At 32.8% G+C, this 19,274-nt stretch overlaps 1 protein-coding gene across 1 annotated transcript; it reads right to left on the minus strand.

Annotated features, from left to right (window-relative positions):
• Positions 1-5,711: 5,711 nt before the first annotated feature.
• LOC112038342 (uncharacterized) lies at positions 5,712-13,045 on the minus strand. The gene is made up of 8 exons (XM_024071151.2): positions 12,635-13,045; positions 12,239-12,377; positions 12,088-12,157; positions 11,821-11,914; positions 10,143-10,356; positions 9,287-9,428; positions 7,763-7,933; positions 5,712-6,193 (listed from the first exon to the last, which is right to left on the minus strand). Exons 1-8 carry the CDS (start codon positions 12,954-12,956, stop codon positions 6,002-6,004), a joined length of 1,344 nt encoding a protein of 447 aa, XP_023926919.1. The 5' UTR covers positions 12,957-13,045; the 3' UTR covers positions 5,712-6,001.
• Positions 13,046-19,274: the final 6,229 nt, after the last annotated feature.

Raw genomic sequence — 19,274 nt, forward strand, 5'->3', positions numbered from 1 at the left:
TAAGTAGCTTATACTGAGACTTCTGGTCCAACCTCAAGGGACAAGGCTCTTACAACTCCTTCGAGCTTTTTTGAGAAGGAGGGTCCAGCTCTAGACAAGACAACTTCCTTGGTTCCACATCCCTCTACTGAAGGGCAAACTTCCCAAGAGGCTAAGGAAGACAAGGAACCGAGAGAGCAGGAAAAAGAGTTGCCTAAATAGGTGTTGACACCCCATTTTGCAACCCGCATTTAACCTCACATGGAGGGTAAAAGGGTAATATCACCTGAGAAATATGCATCTTGATTCTGGTCATTAGATCCTTAATCTCATTTCACCAAAATGATCTTAATGTTGTAAGGATCAAATCGATTGGTCATAAGCCCTAATTGGACCATCAGATTGAAAGTTATTATCAAATCAAGTTTTAATGGCTAAAATGCACAATCACAAATTAAGTCCGACTATATGTGATTATGAACAATTAGTTTCAATTGGTTATAATTATAATCAATTTGAGATTAATGACGTGTCATAATTTGATTGGCTAGGACTACATTTTATGGTAAGGTTGCACACACTTAATTAATTAGATAGTTAAACATTAATTATTCAATGAGTAATTTGTACAATTATCTTTTAATTAGAGTAAATTTGGAACTAATTAAGTCTGAAATGGGAGTGATTGGAGCCTATTAATGTTAATTGGGAACTAATTTGGGACATATTAATGTTAATTGTGCTAAAATTGTTTTCTAGCAAATGATCTCTGCTCACCATTTCGTTAATATCTCTCAGAATATTTTGAATCTATGAATGAGGTTAATTTTCCAAGAAACTAGACATTCGAGGCTTCAAGTTGAGCGAACGAGACAATTCTGATCATAATTGAGTAAGATATGATTTTTTGTATTTGGCTCTACAAGTTGTTATAGTAGTTACTGAAAAATAGAATTTTGCTTGCTCCTCACTCCCACCAATTTCTACATTTAATACACCTAATTTCCCCAAATACTAAAATAAGGTTTAGGTTCATGATTCTTTGTCAAACCTCATTAAATGACCTTCTATTTATATTTTCTCTACCACTACTATATTTACCCCCCCCCCTCTCCTCCATTCCAAGACACACACACAAAACCCCTCTCTTCTCCTCTCTTGAGTTCTAGTAAAGTAGAGTAGTCTTGTCATATCTTGGTTTTCTTGAGACTCAAGATATTGAGTGAGACTCACTCTCCTTCTCCTAACTCTTCTTTTCCTTCACCTTTAGAACCTCCACCAAGAGTCTCCTCTTCCACCCTTAAAACCTCCACCAAGAGTTTCCTCCTCTACCATATGGATCTTGTATAAAGGTATAATCCATTTCCCTAACTTTTTTTTTTTTTTTATGTTGCCATGATGAGAATTTAAGATTAAAACATGATAGTAATTATTTAAATTCCCTTGAATATGTTTGAATGTTCTTAAATGTTCTTGTGTTCTTCATATGTTTTTGTTTTTTTATCACGTGTTCATGCATAACACTAGTTTTGATCTTAAATCTAGATCAAAGACATGAAAAAGATGTTTGTTTAATAATTCTATCACCATCCACACACATTCACTAGAATTTATTTTTCAATCCAATTGAAATGTTTAATAAATTGAATTAGGGTTTATCACATGCACACACATTAAATTCAACATGCAAATTAATTGATAACATATTGGATGATGTGATATGAATGTTGGTTACTATAGTTTAGAAGACTGGTTTCACCAAGCAAGATGGGTGCCTAACACCTTTCCACCTTGTAACATAGCCTCCGAACTTAGATCAAGGGTTGATAAATCAATGTTTATCCTTCTAATTTTAAATTTCTAGATTGTAACTAGGAAACAATGCCATGTATTTTATCTTAGATTATATCTAGAAGCAAAGTCATGTAATTTTCCTATGATCAATGTAAATTCAATTTCAAATTAATAAAATGAGAAAATTTTCAATGTTGGTTTTCTTATTTATTCCAATAATTAAATAAGTGGCGACTCCATTGTAAAACTCTTAATCTAAAGGGGAAAATATAATCAGTCGAACCTTCATTTTGAGAGGCAATAACACGACTCCACCCATTCACATGGGTTTGGCCCAACATCCCAAAAAAGGGGTCGGGGGCGCAGTTTCTCATAATAAGGCCTAGGCTTAGGTTTTGCAATGGTAGCTTACTGTACCCCCTTCTTATAGAAGGAGTTTGCCCATATGGGGCTTTTTAGTCGTTATTCCATTTATCTATCGCTTTCTTGTACTTTTCATATATTTATGAAGATCTCTATCTTACTGCTAAGTGTATGTATTCTTTCAATAACTCTAGTTTTTTTTGGATAATTTGATTTGCATTGCTTTGCTTCTAAGTTCATTCTAATTACCTTCCCTTACCATAACTCTTTAGCTTTGTTTAACAACCCAACGAACCTAGTATGAAGAAGGTCTTGTCTATAGTAACCAAATTAGGCACTAATTTACCCAAGGCAGGTGATCCGAGGAATCGATCTAGGCTGAGATTTGATTTAACCCTTAAATTAGGCATTAATTTACCCAAGGCAGGTGATCCAAGGAATCGAACCTAGCCGATATTCTGTTTAACCCTTAGAAGAATTTAGGCATTAATTTACCCAAGGCAAGTGATCCGAGAAATCGAACTTGGCCAAGGTTCTATTTAACCCTTTAAAAGAATTCAGGCATTAATTTACCCATGGCAAGTAATCCAAGGAATCGAACCTAACCGAGGTTCTGTTTAACTCTTAGAAGAATTTAGGCATTAATTTACCCAAGGCAGGTGATCCAAGGAATCGAACCTGGCCGAGGTTCTGTTTAACCCTTAGAAGAATTTAGGCATTAATTTACCTAAGGTAGGTGATCAGAGGAATCGAACCTGTCTATATCAGATTCTCATTTTCAAGCACTCCCAATTCCCAAACAAAACTAAAAATAAAAACAAAATGACACCTCTAGTTATAAAAGCACTGGAGGTAAGCCAAACTCCATTTTAAATACCTTATTTGGAACCACCTCTCTTGGTTTTAGTTTTATCATTCTAGCCACCGTTATAGGAGTTTTTTTTTTTTTTTTTAATTTGGATAATTTGATTTGCATTGCTTTGCTTCTAAGTTCATTTTAATTACCTTCCCTTACCATAACTCTTTAGCTTTGTTTAACAACCCAACGAACCTAGTATGAAGAAGGTCTTGTCTATAGTAACCAAATTAGGCACTAATTTACCCAAGGCAGGTGATCCGAGGAATCGATCAAGGCTGAGATTTGATTTAACCCTTAAATTAGGCATTAATTTACCCAAGGCAGGTGATCCAAGGAATCGAACCTAGCCGATATTCTGTTTAACCCTTAGAAGAATTTAAGCATTAATTTACCCAAGGCAAGTGATCCGAGAAATCGAACTTGGCCAAGGTTCTATTTAACCCTTTAAAAGAATTCAGGCATTAATTTACCCATGGCAAGTAATCCGAGGAATCGAACCTAACCGAGGTTCTGTTTAACTCTTAGAAGAATTTAGGCATTAATTTACCCAAGGCAGGTGATCCAAGGAATCGAACCTGGCTGAGGTTCTGTTTAACCCTTAGAAGAATTTAGGCATTAATTTACCTAAGGTAGGTGATCAGAGGAATCGAACCTGTCTATATCAGATTCTCATTTTCAAGCACTCCCAATTCCCAAACAAAACTAAAAATAAAAACAAAATGACACCTCTAGTTATAAAAGCACTGGAGGTAAGCCAAACTCCATTTTAAATACCTTATTTGGAACCACCTCTCTTGGTTTTAGTTTTATCATCCTAGCCACCGTTATAGGAGTTTTTTTTTTTTTTTTTTTTAATTTCTGAATTTGTTTTTAATTAACATTTTTTAGAAACAAATAATTAAATATTAAATTAAGTGCAAAACAACGTTGTTTTAAGGATTTAATGACAATAGTGGGTGGTAAGTTAATGGAGAACTAAATTTGGATGTTTTGAAACTTAGATGACTAAAAATGAGAGAATGCAAACTTAGAAAATTGAAATGAAAAGTAGTTAAACTTAGAGGGTAAGTTTGGTATTTGGCCTTGATTTTATAAACTATTTTTTTTTTTTAGTAAACAGTAATACTTATTAAAACACACACGAAAATAGTAATATTAGCGTTTTAAACTGGGTTTATAATACATTACATAACCAGAATATAACTACAAAAGGGTTTAACCTTTGTAGTTGTAGACTGGGGCTATAAACGGTGGACACTAGACACACACAACTAATATGGGATAAACATCATTTTTTTTTTTAATAAACAATATTACTTATTCACACACACAAAAATAGTAATATTAATGTTTTAAACTGGGTTTATAATACATTACATAACCACACAATTTTCCCAAGCTTTTCATCCAATATAATTTCAACATACAATTAATTTTAAATCAACCAATTAATGGACCAATTAAAATTAACTGATCATAATCCTATAGGATCAAACCCAAATTATACTGATGCATGTTAGCTTTTAAATTTTGATTTTTGTGGTATGTTTTGATTGGATAATCCGAGGCTCATAACACACCATTTTGAACCTAAATTCTCAGAATTTTTTTTCTAAATAACAATAAATATTAAAATATTTAGTTAGTTGTCACGTTGCAAAAGAAAGTTGAAAACTAGCATCTCGAGTGTTTAAAACTCGAGTTCCAAGATAAAAATCAAGTTTTTAAGGCTTGATTTGAAAAAAAAATCCAAGTAAAAATCGAGTTTTAAAAACTCGAGTTCGGAAAACGCCGCTATAGGGCTTAAAAACGTCACTATATGGCTTAAAAATTGAGTTATAAAAAAATTTAGCAGTAAAACGCCGCTATAAGGCTTTAAAACGTCAGTATAGGGCATAAAAACGCCACTATAGGGCTCCCTGAACCTGGTATTGAACACTAATGAAAAAATTTTGCGGGAAAACGCCGCTATAGGGCTTTAAAACGTCACTATAGGACTTAAAAACGCCACTATAGGGGCGATAAAACTAAAATTTTTTTTGCATGGAACTCGAGTTTCTAAAACTCGAGATTTATGTAAATGGATCTCGGTTTTTTAAAACTCGAGATGTCTACTTTCCCTTATAGTTTCAAGCATTGCCTAACTAACTATATACAATTCATTTCCGAAGTTATTATGCACATTCCCCCAAATTCTCAAGAATTATTTTATAAAAGCAATTGAAAGTTTAAAGGTTCAAATTACAACTTTGCCCTTTGGAGTGTGAAATGACCAATTTGCCTCCGCTTAAATTATGGTTGTAAAATGGGCATCTACAGTACTATGGCTTGTTTCTGGCCTATACATAAAGGCCTCCTCGTGTACATACAATATTCATCAAGTCAATATACTGAATATTCCTTCTCAACACATTGACTAATTGGGAATCCACCTAGATGCAGTTCTTGGTATTGTTTCTTTATCACAATTTCTATTTCATTTTTTAAATTAAACTAATGAATCTATGGAATGGACATTGCATCGCTTGTTCAAGACATGGACTCAAAAAGTTTCGAGAGTTATGCAGGACTTCACACAGTTCTTTCCTGCTTAGATATGGAGAGTCTCATATGACTCGTGTGGGAAGCATTCTCTACAGTGTGAAGTTCCAAGTATCACACAGGACGTAATTGTTATACCTGGCTTGGGGACAAGATTTACATATTGTTGACACAATTAAGTCAAATGTAACATTTTTCGATATTCTGAAAAACAGCACAAAAATCGTAGCACATCCCCAAGTTTTCCAACTCATATTACAAGGAAAGTGAAGGTAAAGAAAAAAGGAGGGTGAGGGGAAACAGAATGAAAAAGAAAATAGGGAATTAAAAAAAACAGCAAATGATAGTCAGAGCCAGTTATTACTTGATTAATACATTCCCAGTGAAGTCATTTATGCAAGACGGGTTTGACTCTATTACCCTGTAGGTAGCCGCCACAATCAACTGTTGTTTTGAACAACTGAACTAACTTATCTCAATCACAGCTCGACCAACAATACTTCCCTGGTCAAGATCATGGAATGCTTGGACTGCCTCCTCAAATTTGTATTTTCTAGAAACTGCATCAGAGATATTGAGGATACCAGTTTCTGCCAGTCTAACCAACTTGGGTAGATCTTGCCTTGGCTTTGCTCCATAGGAGCCAATGACTTTGATCTGTTCCATAAGATTATCACAAGAAAAACTACATGTTGGAGTTGGAATGCATAACAATCCAAAACCATGCTCAGCAAGCACAGGACAGTGTAAATTGTTACAGAAAAATATTCTTAGTACATATATATAGTGATATAGGTGAGCTGGCCAAACTCTCTATCCTTTGTTGGACCTCAGCTTGGTACAATGGAATTTGAATACGTGTCTCACTCATGTTCAATGTCAGTTGCTTCCAGGATTTAAGTGAGCAAAAGTGAGAGAGAGAGATCTAAAAATTAACCTATGGAGATTGAAGCCAACTTATAGAGATTTCAAATGCAAAGGAAAATAATGCCTTTAATACTATTTTATATGAAACACAACAAATAAAAAGTACAAACAGTTATTTTATTTATGTATTTTTTGAAGCTTATTTGGTCACAGAGAAAACACCTCAATCCTTACATGATGATGGTGCTTTTTTCTTCAGTCATGATGCCTAGATTTTTACTTTTTCTTATAATTTTGTTGTACTGTCCACACTGACCACGGGTTGAGAAAAGGGCAGCAAAAGAGTACCAAGATTTAACATAGAATGAGGTTAAGAAGAAAGGAAAGTAGGATTAAGAAAGACATCTTGAAAGACGTTGAGAATATATTTGAAATTATAGGTGAAATATAGGGATCCATCCCAACATGGACAAATTGATTGCAACCATTAAATTAAATAAAGTAGTTTTTAATGACTATATTTTAGACAAACAGCCATTTGAAAGAAGCAGCATGTTCAAGTCTAAGCCTCCCACCTGTTAAAAAGCAAGCTGTGGCAAACTTGGGGAATTTGCAGGCTAAACTGGTCAAAAGAAAAGGGTTTTGATCAGGACCTGACAAGGCTACTATGACAAATGACAAGGCTGAAAATTTATATTATTAAGCTGATCTTGTTTCACTATATTGTACAGAATTACTGAAAGTCATTGATGAGTAGCAATCTGAGACATAAACATCAAATTATAGTGAAAGGAACACTTCTATCAGCTGAGACTAACTTGTTTTATTGAGGGGAAAGAATGATACCATGAAGAGTAGACAGAACAAAAGTAAGAACCCAAAACAATATTTTGAGGGTGGAGAATAGGAAGAGTAGAAACCTCAAGCACTGCAAGGACTGCACTTTGTAACACATTGTAAAGAATACAGAAGTACAGCATTAGACATGCAGTCAGAATGATTAATAGCAGGTTGCTACCTTTATAACTTTATTTACTGGTTTCTACATAATTTACTCTAATAGTTTTTCCACTACTTAAAACTTGTGCAGCTTCTGGTTGTTACATTCGAGTACCAATGTTCATTGAGCTAACAACTGTCTTGCGGGTTGTCTAACCCTCTGTAAAAGTTTTTCTCATCACAACCTTTTTCCAGATTGGACCATTCTCAAAAAAAAGAGGAAAAAAAAGTTAAGAGAACTCATGCACTGAATATGATGTGAGCAGGTAGAAATCGATTGTCTTTTGCAAAATTATTTATGGTTATAACTGAAAATGACATGAATACAACCTTAAAATCCATTGACCACAGAGTACGCACCTTTCTACGAACAAGATGGTTTATATCCACCTCGCCCATAGCACCAGCTTGTGTAAGTCCAACCATTACAGCTTTTCCCCCATCTCTCACACTTTGTGTACACTGGAAAAATGTCTGTGGTTTTCCCAAGGCTTCCACAGCAATGTCTACACCCCTTCCCCCTGTTATTTCCTGTCCAAAACATATGAATAACATGTTAGAGGCTGGTTCATAAATTAAGAAAGAATACAGTGCACATCCATTTGATGTAATCAATTTAAAAATGTTTGATGCTAATGTTATGGACGACTTGTAAAAGGTCAGAGTACCCAGGACAAGACGATTCTAGCAGTATAGTTTTGACATAAAACAATCACAATGAAAGTTATTTTGTGTTAAATGTAGAATTTTTTTTTATTTATTTATGAAATACAATATAGAGATGCCAAAGGTAAATATCTGAAGTTTGATCCGTCCTGGCAAGACTCTGCATTATTTTTATGTCCCTTATACATTAACACTATCACAACTTGTCATTTTTTTAAGTGTTGGAATATTCACATGTGAGTAGTGTGGCTTAGTAAATGGTATGGTCCCACATAAAGTAATGATGAAAAGAGAGAATAGTTAACATAACATTGTTGGGCCCAAACTCATTGTCTATAGTTTTTGGGTTAAGTGGTGTCCCAAAATGTTATATGAAGCCCTCACAAACAGACTCCTCAATTTACTAATGTGGGCAATTGTTTGATGCCACTATCATTAGTGGCTCCCACTAAGTAGAAAAATATATCAAAATTGGATAAGAATTATAAGAGTGATTGGTTATTAAATTGTTGATGTTGAAACTCATTAACTTAAACTTTTGGGTTAAGTGATGTCCCAACATATCATATGAAGCCCTCACAAAGAGACTCCTCAAGGTGATAATGGTTAACTTGCACAAAAAGGCAAAATCCCAACAATAAGTAACAATTTTATTAAACAAAGGAAAGCTCTAAATGAAGAGCTTCCAAAAGATTACAGCGAAAGACTTAAATCTTCTATAAAATCAACTAAAGAATTACAAGAAACCTTGTACAACAATCAAACAGAAAGCGTAAAAAAGAGGCCTTAAAAGTGGCAGAATTAAAAGAAGGAAAATACAAAACTAAGCTCATGGCTCTCACCAATCACGAGTGAAGCATCAATTAAAAGTGAAGAAATTCCATGTAGAGCAAATTCCAAAGCATATATGGTTGCTTGCATAGTATTTTGATGGAGCTTATTGGACAACTTCAGTGGACACATTGTAGAAAAAAGTATCAACTAAGCTTGAAAAAGTTAAGACTTCATTAAAAGAAAAGCAACTGAAGCACAGATAAGATTGTTCCAATGGCCAGTTTAATGAAAACTTTACATGAAACACTAAGGAGACCCCCAAAAAGTCATAGAAATAGTGCATCCATTACAAAAGTTGAAATCATAAACAAGAGTAATCCATGAGCAAGTAGTATGGAACTTTATACCTCACTAAAAGGTTGAAGAAAAAGATAGAGCACGTACTCTTATCTTTTCAATGGCATCTTCTTGAATTGCATTTATTGTGTGAGTGGCTCCAAATTGCTTGGCTTTCTGCAGTTTCTCATCCTGAACATCCACAGCAATAATATCAGAGGCACCAAAAGCTCTTGCTATCTGCAAACAACTGGAGCAGGTGATCTCGTTATAGTAATGTTAAAAAGACCCCCAATGACATTGGATCACAAACTTCCACAAGTATTTAATGGTTATGAAGGCCAACTTTTATAAAGTGTAGGGATGAAATTTGGACCCAGTGAAGGAAGACAAGACTCAAAATACCACCAAACTCTACAATAGATTCCTTCTTATTAATTACCACCATTTTTTCTTCTTTTTGAGAACTACTTTTTTTACACTAGTGTTAGAAAGAGAGAGAACTGAATGTTTCTACTGAGATACCATTGGTGAGGTGTTCCTATTCTAGACCCTTCTAGAATATATTATTACCAGGGTATCTCTACTATCTGTCACTACCATATATTATGAGGTTTTTATTTCAAAAGAGTGTCAAGTCACACAACCAATGCTCTATTGGTTAATATTATCATGTACAATTCTATTGCAATAGAATGCTTCCTAATATATATATATATATATAGTGGAAGCATTTATTATTTCCATTTGAAGACTTCTGTTATACTTTCTAAACCTTAGTATATGGAACTTTGTTTAATTAATTTAGTCACTTCACAATTTTAAATTGAAAGGAAAAAAAAGTATATGGTTACTAAATTTTGAACTGGCCAGTCAAACATTATTTAAGGTACTGATAAGCAATTAAAGATACAATCATCAACCCAGAAAAAAGTAAATAAAGTATACAACTTCAGTTGTTTACCTTGAACCAACACCTCCAATTCCAATCACAGCAACAGAATCCCCAGGGCGCACCTCAGCTGCGTGGGCCATAGCACCATAAGCAGTAAAAACTGCACATCCTAGAATTGCAGAGTCTGTGTATGGCAACGAGTTCGGCAAAATAGACAAGGCATGTGCTGGCACAACACAGTATTCAGCAAGGCCTCCCATACAATACATGAATATTGGTTTTCCTACACAGTAATTTATTTTAGATTATGTATTTTATGAGCATTACACAGACAATTTAACAATAAAATTCAAGATAGATGGATCTATCAGAAGAATACTTTGACTGGTATGAAAAACTAAAACATCATAGAGAAAAGAAAAAGGAAAGAAAATGAATGTAAATAACTATCTAACATGCATAGCCAGGAAACATTCAACTTTAGAAAAGCAATTCCTTCTGTGAATAATAATTATCTATTCTAACCAAGCAGAACTAGATACCTGCTTTCTTGACCTCACATAATTTAGTCATATTGCACTTGGCCCTTCAAGCTTGTGACCAATTTGTTGAAACAGTACTTTCTTTTTGTAGAAATGATTTGAAAAAACAGAACTGAGACTTAAAGGAAGATGATGGACAAGATATTTTGAGAAATGATGCAAAAAAGCACAAGTGAACGAATTACGAACTATTACATATCCATAAACACAGCATTCTTTTCCATAGAACATGATCATACCATTGAAAGAACTTAACAAAGACACAGAAAAAGGAAGAGAAAGATTTTTTAATAAAGGTTGCAAAAGAGTGCAACAAATGAAAAATAGGAACTAGAGCACACACACAACTTGCAATGAAGATGGACATAAGTTCCATGGATAATTGAAATGATGTAGCAATATCTTTTTTTTTCTCCCCTAAGATATTGAACCAGAAATATCACTGTATTCTCCTTTGCACAAGGGAATGATGGCCAGAATTCTAACGTTGGCATCCAGTTCTTGGACAAATTGATGATTGATTATCATCTTAACACTAAAAAAATTTTAACTAAGAGGAAATAGAGATGTGGAGTAAACCACACAAATTTCAAAATTATGGTAATAGTTCACACTTCTAAAAGCACAAAACATTGTAGAAGCTTACCCAAACTGTCTTTAACTAACCAAATTGCCCTAGAGCTCTATGTACTATCTACATATAGAAAAAAGCCAAATGCTGCTCTGTTGAAGATCCAAGCCAACAGATCAATTATGTATGTGCATATATATATACACTATGAGGGCAAAAGATTCTCTAGTAATCCCAAATGAAAGACTGGATCTTATCCTAGAAAAGTATATATGATTTTGATTTAGAGTCACCATAGTGAAACAAAACAATTCACATTAATGTTCCTATAAAACTGAGCATGGGGTTCACTTCATTATGATATCTAGAAATTGAACAATACATTTATAAAGCTGATATGTAGTAAACATTGCATATATCTCAGACAAAAAAATTAAGAATCAAACATACCAAAGAAGAATGAGCAACTTTAATTTAGAATATTATTCTCCATAAAGAGTAAAAGTAAGACATTGAAAGCATAATTACCACTACCTCGGAGGAACAGAAAACATACCAAAGAAGAATGAGCAACTTTAATTTAGAATATTATTCTCCATAAACAGTAAGAGTAAGACATTGAAAGCATAATTACCACTACCACGGAGGAACAGCCTAGTTTCACCATCAAAAAGAGTTCCTTTTGCCCGGTTATAAGCAGAGAAATCCTCACATAATTCGTCTTCACCCTTCACCCAATTACAAAAAAAATAAAATAAAATAAAATAAAATTTGTGTTACATAATTTTTCTTCGAAGATGAAGCTAACTATTACAGCATTTATCAAAGTAGTCCTGACAGCATTAAAGACAATAGTAAAGAATTGGACAAGGTAAAGTGTAGCATCTCAAAGTGATATTACCTTGGAACAGAAGAAACAATTACCGCAAGGCATGATGAAAGCTCCAACAACGTGAGATCCAATTGGGTATCTGAAGAGTCAAGAAGGTGTAATAAATAATCCATGTTGCTTATAAACAATTAGAAATGGTTTCACATTTATAGAACTGAACCTTTTTACTATTTTGCTGTCTGTGAATGGCCCATGTTCAACAACTTCACCAGTTATCTCATGCCCCACAACACAAGGACTGATATATGATGAAAAATCACCTTTCATAAGATGGAGATCAGAGTGGCACACTCCACAGGCTACATTGAGAGATACAATATCAAATGTCATTCATGTAGAATAATCGTATATAAATAAGCAACTAATTGAGATTCACAGCTTGAGAGGACAGAAGCATCCACAAATTTCACCAATTTGTTGAGGTTGTAGATTGTCATTAGACTTTATTGTTATGAAAAAACAAGCACAATCAATTCAGTTGCAACATGCATTGTCAGTAGGAAAAAGCTCAACCTAAAATAACTAAAATGAAACTCTAACAAAAATAGAAACATACCCTTTGTTTTGATGAGAATTTCTCCGGACTTTGGACGAGGCATGTGAAACTCTTCGATGATGAGTGGCCTATTGGGTTCCCAAAACACTGCTCCACGCATGTATGAAGGCAGTCCCACTCCGCCAACTGAGCTTGCTTGAGAAGAAAAACAACGATATGAATTAACACTACCACCATTTTCCACAATACTGTTGTTGTTGGTGTTGGAAATGATGGTATTATGGATGAAGACTCTACTACTCAAGAGCCTCAAAGTCAAAGAATGCTGGGACTGGGTCTTACTCATAGTGATCACTCTTCGAAGCATGACAGAAAGGGCCATTTGGGTTTGATGGGAAAGAAAAGGAAAGCAAAGTAAGATGGAATTGAATGTTGTCTGAGAGGAGGAAGGCACGATCACCGACCTGGCATTGTTGTAATTGAAAAATATAGTAATTTTAAATTATAATGAAAATAAATTATTAATATTTATTAAAAGAGAAAAATCTTTGAGCTCGCATTTGTACGTGTGCACGTGTGCTTAGAGGTTAATATTTTGTTACCACGTGCTTTTTAGAGGCTTTTTATTTTTTTTAAGAGATTACTACAATTTGTAATTATAAAATATATATGATGAATATTATGTATTTGTGGGTGAAATAATTTTTTTTATCACATTTCTAGGTATCTTTACAGTATTATTCTCAAGTTTTGTATGGTTGGGATTATTAATACTTACCATGCGCGTACTTAGAAACCCTTTTTTTTTTTTTTCTGAAGGCTAATGATTTACATTCATTACAATTTGGAATTTTACATTTTCTAATCACAAAAATAACTAGGGTGTGATGAGAATTATGCGAAAAAAAATTATTTCACCCATAAATGCCTCTCATCACACCTTGGGTATTTTTGTAATAGGAAAATGTAGAAATTCCGAATTATATGATGAATGTATCACTAACCTTTAGGAAAAAAAAAAAAAAACAGTTTCAATTGTTATTTTTTATTTAGTTAATATTAATTAATTTTGACATCATCATGGATGAAATATAATTTGAATTTACCATTCTTGTTATCATATCTATCAATTTTTGGAAAGTATATATATTAAAAAAAAAAAAAATTGTGTTTTTTTGTGTTCTTGAAAACTTGAAATATCAATTATCTAACAGTTTTAGAATAAATTAATTTAGATTCCACATAGATTACACATGATGTGCGGTGGTCTACTGAATGCTTCTTATATGGAATAACCCTTGCTCAAGGGTTCAAACGGAAAACTATCGAAAAAAAGAATCTAACAAAAGCAAAATGACAATTGAATTTCCGCAATCCAATTGACGAAATTGATGTCAGTTTCTGTCTCCACTTTTTCTTGAATTTCGGCAACACCTCTACCGAAATACCAAAATTTGTCAAATTTGTCAGTTTCTCTGTCTCCTTTTACTTGTATTTCGGCAACACCAATACCGAAATTTGCATCTCTCCTTATTTAGCTAAAATACTTTGCTTAGTACACATAAATCCAATAAGCTCTAATTTTTACAATATTGAGTGAAAAGACTCAATTTGTATGTATTTTGGGATAGAGCGATTCTGACTTGTCTTGATAGTAAGGTTCAGTATATGGCCAAAAAGGGGGGTTTTGTGTGGCTAAAGCAAGTTGATGTGTTTGCCATGCACTTGTTTCAAATTTGGTCTTATTGTATCCCACGTTTTATTTTGAATTTTGATTCTCTTCTGTCGTTTGGGCAAAAGAGGCTCTAGCGCAATTGCTCATATACTACCCCAATGAGGAGCATTTTGTATACACCTTGTAGGTACTCAAGAATTCTTTGTCATTGGATTTGGCTTTGGCTTTTTTGGCTTGATTGCCTTGCCTTGTTTTGCCTTTGGCTTGAATTCTTTTGTCCCACATTAGAAAGATGTCTTTCCTCTTTGTACCTTATAGGGGATGAACCAATGGAGTAAGGTAGAAAGAGAAAAGACATCTTTCCAATGTGGGACAAAAGAATTCAAGCCAAAGGCAAGGCAAGGCAATCAAGCCAAAAAAGCCAAAGCCAAAGGCAAAGAATTCTTGAGTACCTACACACCCTTTTTTTTTTAGGGATCCTCACATGGGCAAAAGTGTAAAATTCTGTCATGAAAGATTAAAAACATTATTTAGTCCATTTGATGAAAATACAATCAATTACAAATACATCAGATTTCACAACGATCAAAACAACACATTAGATGCAATGATCAAACCACCCTATCAAAAAAATCAAGCCAATTTCAAGATTTTACTGTCAAAGTAAATTCTTGTAAATTAAAGCCTAAATCATGTGATTATGATCAATTAATTTTGATTAGACAATCACATTGGTTTATGTTCTTAGACGAGAATTTAATTAGAAGTATGGATAAATTCTAAGTGATAATTATGATTTTTTAAATTTCAATTATTTTTCTTGGAGGATATATAATAAATTTGAATTCAAAACTCCAAAATATCCTAGGTGTTGATCAGCACTTTAGCGCAATACATTTGGAATTTCAAGTTTTGCTGCTCTATATGCATGGGAGGGGAATTCATGTTTCCCCGCCCATTCTCTTTTGTAAATACAAGCATCTATCACCCAAAATGGGATCGAACAATTTTCTAATGCCACAAGAAGTTCTACTAATTTTTTTATTGAACTCTTTAAGAGAGGCATTAGGTTGCTTCAATGCAACGTTACTCTCTATATTGATCTTTGGCTAAATACTCTAAGCATTCTCATACACTATCTCAACAATCATTTTTCAAACACTACATATAATATGATCATCTACTCAATACAAGAACCCACAATCCCCTAAAGTCTCAAGTGGGAGATCTGTGGATTGGTCCAAGGAGAAAAGGGCAGTAAAATTGTCCACATTCTTGAAGGTAATCCACCATCAAATTACTTAAAAGAGGTAATACACATAGATGTAATTTTGAATCCTATTTAGTTTCCATATGATGAATTGGATGAAAACATGATTTTTGATGATTTAGTTTAATTCACGTGTTTATGCATGTAACATCATGATCATGCAAATTAAGACTGTTTTTAAATTTATGTGAAATTTGCATTATTTCTTGCATTTGGTGGCATGAAAATATTTTTGAATGAATGCATAATGTGATATGAACATTGATTTAATGAAGACTAATCTCTGGATCATGCAAAATGCATGCCTAACACCTCCTAATTAAATAACTGCCTTAATTAGATCTTGGGTTTGAAGATTATTTCTTATCATTGTAATTTTTTTTTTTTTTTTTTAAGATTGTAACCAGAAATCATCACTTTTTAATTTTTTTTTTCTTAGATTGTAAATAGAAATCAAACCGTTGTAATTGTGTTTTCCGTAGTAAATTGCAACTAAGAATCAATGTGATGTAGGAGTATTTTATTTCTTCTAGAATGAATCTAGGAACAAAGCCCTATATTTTGTTTGTGGCAAGAGTGAGCACATTCTCAAATTTGGCCCAACTACCAAGGTTTATGGGCTAGGTTTCAACCAAGGACTTTAAAGTTGGTGCACATCATGCATGGAGTATTTTATTTCCAATTGTGTCTGAATACTATCCCAAACATCTTTTTCAAAAATCACCATTATAGAAGCACATGAGGAGTTGTTTCTACTATTAGTTTGCAGCATGGACACTAGACATCAACCTGAACACCTCTACGATTCAAATTTGAATGAATGGCATTGGCTAGGATATTATGCAAGGTAGTCAATACCGTATCGGTACCAGCTATACCGGCTGGTATGTAACGTACTGGTACGTATATCGGTTTTGAAATGCCAACATTTCGTACCGGTTCAAATACCGGCCATGTACCAACCAATTTTGGGCAATATTTTTTTTTTTTTTTTTTTTTAGTTTTGTAATTTTTGAATTTTTGTAAGAGCAAAATGGTAACTTATTTACATTAATTTATTAGAATTATTTGTTTTCTTAGTGTGCAATGAAAAATTAAGTTTTCTATTTATTATATTGTGTTTTTTCTTTTTCTTTTAATTGATGCTATAGTATAAAACCATAAATAATTTGTTCTGAATTGAGGTAATGTTTTATGGTAAACTTTTATATTTATTATAATACACATACATACATACATACATACATATATATATATAAAATAACAGTAAACCCGAAACAATACACTTGTATTGGCCGGTACCAAAATATACCGTTCCAATGGTCAAACCGGTATAACCTCTAGTACGAGATTGACTCCCTTGATATTATGACATAATCGCCATATAAACACCCGCACTAACTTATTTGGGACATGCATATATGCTCCAAATAAATTTCCATAAGCCTTCCTTCTCCATTGCAACTTGAGTTTTCAGAATCCTATAAGTGCTCTTCTCTGATAATCTTTCTTTTGATTTTGTAGAAAGTAGACTATATCAATTTATCTGATGTTGGGTTGGGATTTAGGGAAATATTTTGTACGGGTGAAGCTTCAAAGTCCAGGAAATTTGTATTAATCACATCTCTTCTATCAAGTTATGGCATCAATAAGATCACTAACAAACATCGCGACTGAGCCTTATTTTTTTGGTGACAAAACCTTGTATGTGATTAGGGTAAGTAACCACATGTTGTCCCAAATCTTGATTTGTGTTCCATCCCACATCCATCAACAACACCCCACATCTAAAACAAATTTATTTAGCTATCATGAAAATTCGATCTCCATGTAGGTGAAGGAGATCTTCCAGGCTATGTGGGTAATTTTGTAGACACCAACATTATTTTGTTAGCATCGCCAAATTAAATTTATGAATGTCCCTAAACTCCATACCACCTTGTGACTTAGACTTGCACATTTTGCTCTATTTTAGCCCATGAATCCGATGCTCCTCTCTTCACTGTCCCCACCAAAAATTGCTACATAAAGAGTTATGCTCGTCACATAATTTCTTTGAGAATTTATAGACTTATAGCATACGTAGGTATTGTTTAGGCTATTGCTTTTTATAAGAACCCCTTTGTCAGCTTGAGATAGGAGATGACTCTTCCATTCTTGAATCCTTTTTCAGACCCGCTCCTTTATTATATATTGGAAACATGGTTTTGAATTCCAAATTGTTTGAAGAATTGGAAAAGGGAGATGTTCAATGTTTTAGAGGATGGACCAAGATTCAATTGAGCTTAGACAGTAATAGACATCATAATTAATTAATAATATTTTAAATATAAATAAATTAAATATATTTTAAAAATGAGCAGTCTTGATTAAAAAAATATATATTCTCAAGCACATTTTTACAACTTATATAAGAAATATAAAAATAAAAAAGCATAAAAAAAATTAAAAGTTATAGTTAATTATTTAAGTATAAAACTCTAAATATATTTGAAGGATTTTAATTATAATTCTTTCAATATATTCCCATTTTGTGATGGCTAATTAAAATAAATGATATAATAAAATATTGTCAATATTGATTATAAAATAAATATATAGTAATGAAAGTTTCTTTTATGTAATTTTTATGGCATTCTTTTAAATTTACTTCAAATATATTATTTTTCCAAAGGAGCATCAACAACCAGCAATAGCGTAGTAATTAGAGGGTAATTTAAAAATTGCTCCACTTGTATTGCATGGATTCTTTTATTGCCTCATCACATTCACAGTTTGTTGGTTTCTCCATGTCGCCCTTTTGACCCATGCTTTCTCACATTGCCAAAACTTCTTTGAGATGCACAATCTTCTAGAAAATGGATTTCTTAAAATAACTAGCCTTGGCTGCACGTGCACGGCCCGTGCTGCCCCCAGTAGTGAGAAAATTAATATAAATTTTGTAAATAAAACCGTGAATTTTGGCTCACCTAATTTGATTATATTAAAAAAGAAGTCTAAGAATATAACAAAATATCACAATATTTTCACAATATCGTCATTTTTAGGATTTGAATAGATATTTTATTTTATTTTATTTGAGAGAAATGCTACATTCATATAATTTTCAGAACAAATTCTAAATAACAAGTTATTATTGGTTTTAAGCTGATAACATTGTTATTGTTATTCTCAAAACATTTATTTTCAGTTGTAGTTGGTTACAGTCTCATATTTTATTATTTTATTTCGACTTGTAAAAAACTAATACTTCAAATATTTGTAAAAATATTGTGAAATTTGTTATATTGATATAACAATATATATGCCAGCTTACATAAATATTTAAAAGGAAAAAAAAAGCACAAACCGATTACGGGGAAAAAAAAAAAATTAGGCACGGTAGAAATTAATGTTAAAATTTTGTGGACTTGGCAGTTTTTTTATTTGATCTATAAGAAACTGAGATCTCAACGATTGTGAAAATTCTGTAATAATAATAAGTGTTGTAACATTTTCTCAAAACATTTATTTTCAGTTGTGGTTAGTTACTGTCTCATATTTTATTATTTTATTTCTACTTGTAAGAAATTGGCACGTCAATAATTGTGAAAATATTGTGAAATTTGTTGTATCAGTATAATAATATATATGCCAGTTTACATAAATATTTCAAATTTTGTAACTAAATTTTGTCCTTATTTTAATGTGATAATTATTATTTTCATATTTAATTGCTTTGCAATTCATAAGAAGAGATGTTAAAATTTTTACGA

This window comes from Quercus suber, unplaced genomic scaffold, assembly GCF_002906115.3.
Source record: "Quercus suber isolate HL8 unplaced genomic scaffold, Cork oak 2.0 scaffold_368, whole genome shotgun sequence".
NCBI lineage: Eukaryota > Viridiplantae > Streptophyta > Magnoliopsida > Fagales > Fagaceae > Quercus > Quercus suber.